At 43.8% G+C, this 2,078-nt stretch overlaps 1 protein-coding gene across 1 annotated transcript in view; it reads left to right on the top strand.

Annotated features, from left to right (window-relative positions):
* The window catches only part of LOC104746657 (36.4 kDa proline-rich protein-like), a 7,465-nt gene continuing 6,210 nt past the window's right edge, over positions 824-2,078 (top strand). Inside the window, exon 1 of the mRNA XM_010468177.2 lies at positions 824-2,072. Coding sequence (XP_010466479.1) covers positions 876-1,991 — 1,116 coding nt within the window. The 5' untranslated portion in view covers positions 824-875 and the 3' untranslated portion in view covers positions 1,992-2,072. The remainder of the gene's footprint in view (positions 2,073-2,078) is intronic.

Below are 2,078 nucleotides of genomic sequence, written 5' to 3'. Positions count from 1 at the left end.
ATTCACGCGTTGATTTCACGATGTTTTTTTTTATATTTTAGCCAAATTTGATTTGAGATATAGGAGGAAAAAAATAGGTGCAAGATATGATTCTTAAAAGTTGATTGCAGTTTTCAAAAAAAGCTAACTTTTGACCATATAGGCAAATACGAACAATAAATTTTTTGGTATACATGAGATTATCACAATCGAGATCTTTCTGTCGTTAACATACACTTTATTGATAAATGCTTCTTTCGAAACAAATAATTATATGAGACAATAGTTAAACAAATAATTATTGACTTAATTAACCATACAGTATATGAGTATGCCGAAGAAATTCAAATAAAACTAACACTTCGTATGAAATTATCTATGGTGGATGGACAAAGCGTGAATTTTCTTTTTCTAAACAAAATGTTATGGATTAGAGGTATAGTAGAGCTGAACTTGCACTCTTCTGACTACCTATGTAAGTGGACGAAGCATATAAAACTATCCTTAAAACATTAACACAACACTTCGTATTTATAAATTTACAATGCAAAACAATTCCCTGACAAAAATCAAACTTTTGTAGGAAAGAATACTGTTGAGTATATAAATTCATCTTTCGTTAAAGCCCAATAGAAATTCAAAAATATGGAGAAGACAAATATAATGCCAATTGAGGAATGTGATGAGTACAACCCTTTGGTTTCTTTTTGTAACCAAGTGACATAACGTGCTTAATCAAATTTAATTTCAATCAACTAAATCACAGTTGCTTACATTTACATACAGTATTATTTGTAAAAATAAATATCTTAAATGAGTTTTTCTATAAAAGGGTACACGTACACTCATGTATCTTACTTACTCCTTTCTCAAACCCAAACCCTCATTCTAAAAAAATGGGGTCTCGCACTCAGAACCTCTCCTTTCTTGTTGTCCTCCTCCTCGGCTTCGTTGCCGTCTCCTATGCTTGCGACTGTAACCCTCCTAAACCATCACCAGCTCCTCACAAACCGCCAAAACATCCCGTCAAACCTCCTAAACCACCTGCTGTCAAGCCACCTAAACCACCGGCAGTGAAACCACCTACCCCAAAACCGCCCACCGTTAAACCCCACCCTAAACCACCCACCGTCAAACCCCATCCTAAACCACCCACCGTCAAACCCCATCCTAAACCCCCGACCGTCAAACCCCATCCTAAACCACCGGCAGTAAAACCACCAACCCCAAAACCGCCCACCGTCAAACCTCCCCACCCCAAACCTCACCCTTACCCGAAACCTCCCATCGTGAAACCGCCTACCAAGCCTCCTCCATCCACTCCTAAACCGCCCACCAAGCCTCCCCCGTCCACACCTAAACCACCTACGACCAAGCCTCCTCCGTCCACCCCTAAACCGCCCACCAAGCCTCCACCCGTTGTAACGCCGCCTACACCGTGCCCCCCAACAACACCAACACCAACCCCTCCCGTCGTAACGCCACCAACACCAACCCCTCCCGTCGTAACACCGCCAACGCCAACTCCACCCGTCGTAACTCCGCCAACACCAACCCCTCCCGTCGTAACACCGCCAACACCAACCCCACCCGTCGTAACACCACCAACACCAACCCCACCGGTCGTAACACCGCCAACACCAACACCACCCGTCGTAACACCGCCAACACCAACACCACCTGTGGTAACGCCACCAACACCAACCCCACCTGTGGTAACGCCGCCAACACCAACTCCTCCTATTCCCGAGACTTGCCCAATTGACACGTTGAAGCTAGGAGCGTGTGTGGACGTTCTTGGAGGTTTGATTCACATCGGGCTTGGGAAAAGCCACGCCAAGGAAGAGTGTTGTCCAGTTTTGGGAGGCTTACTTGACCTAGACGCAGCCGTTTGTTTATGTACCACTATTAAAGCCAAACTTCTCAACATCAACCTCATTCTTCCCATTGCTCTTGAGCTTCTTCTCGACTGTGGAAAAACTCCACCCCCTGGCTTCAAGTGTCCCGCTTAATCAATGTAAAGAGTTGAGAGAGTCTAAGGTTTCGTTACTTTTAAAAATTTGTTGGTTCATTATCTCTTTTGGTAATGGGAGGTTTAA

The sequence above is a fragment of the Camelina sativa genome, chromosome 15 (genome assembly GCF_000633955.1).
Source record: "Camelina sativa cultivar DH55 chromosome 15, Cs, whole genome shotgun sequence".
Taxonomy (NCBI): domain Eukaryota; kingdom Viridiplantae; phylum Streptophyta; class Magnoliopsida; order Brassicales; family Brassicaceae; genus Camelina; species Camelina sativa.
This window is presented reverse-complemented; position numbering and strand designations above follow the sequence as displayed.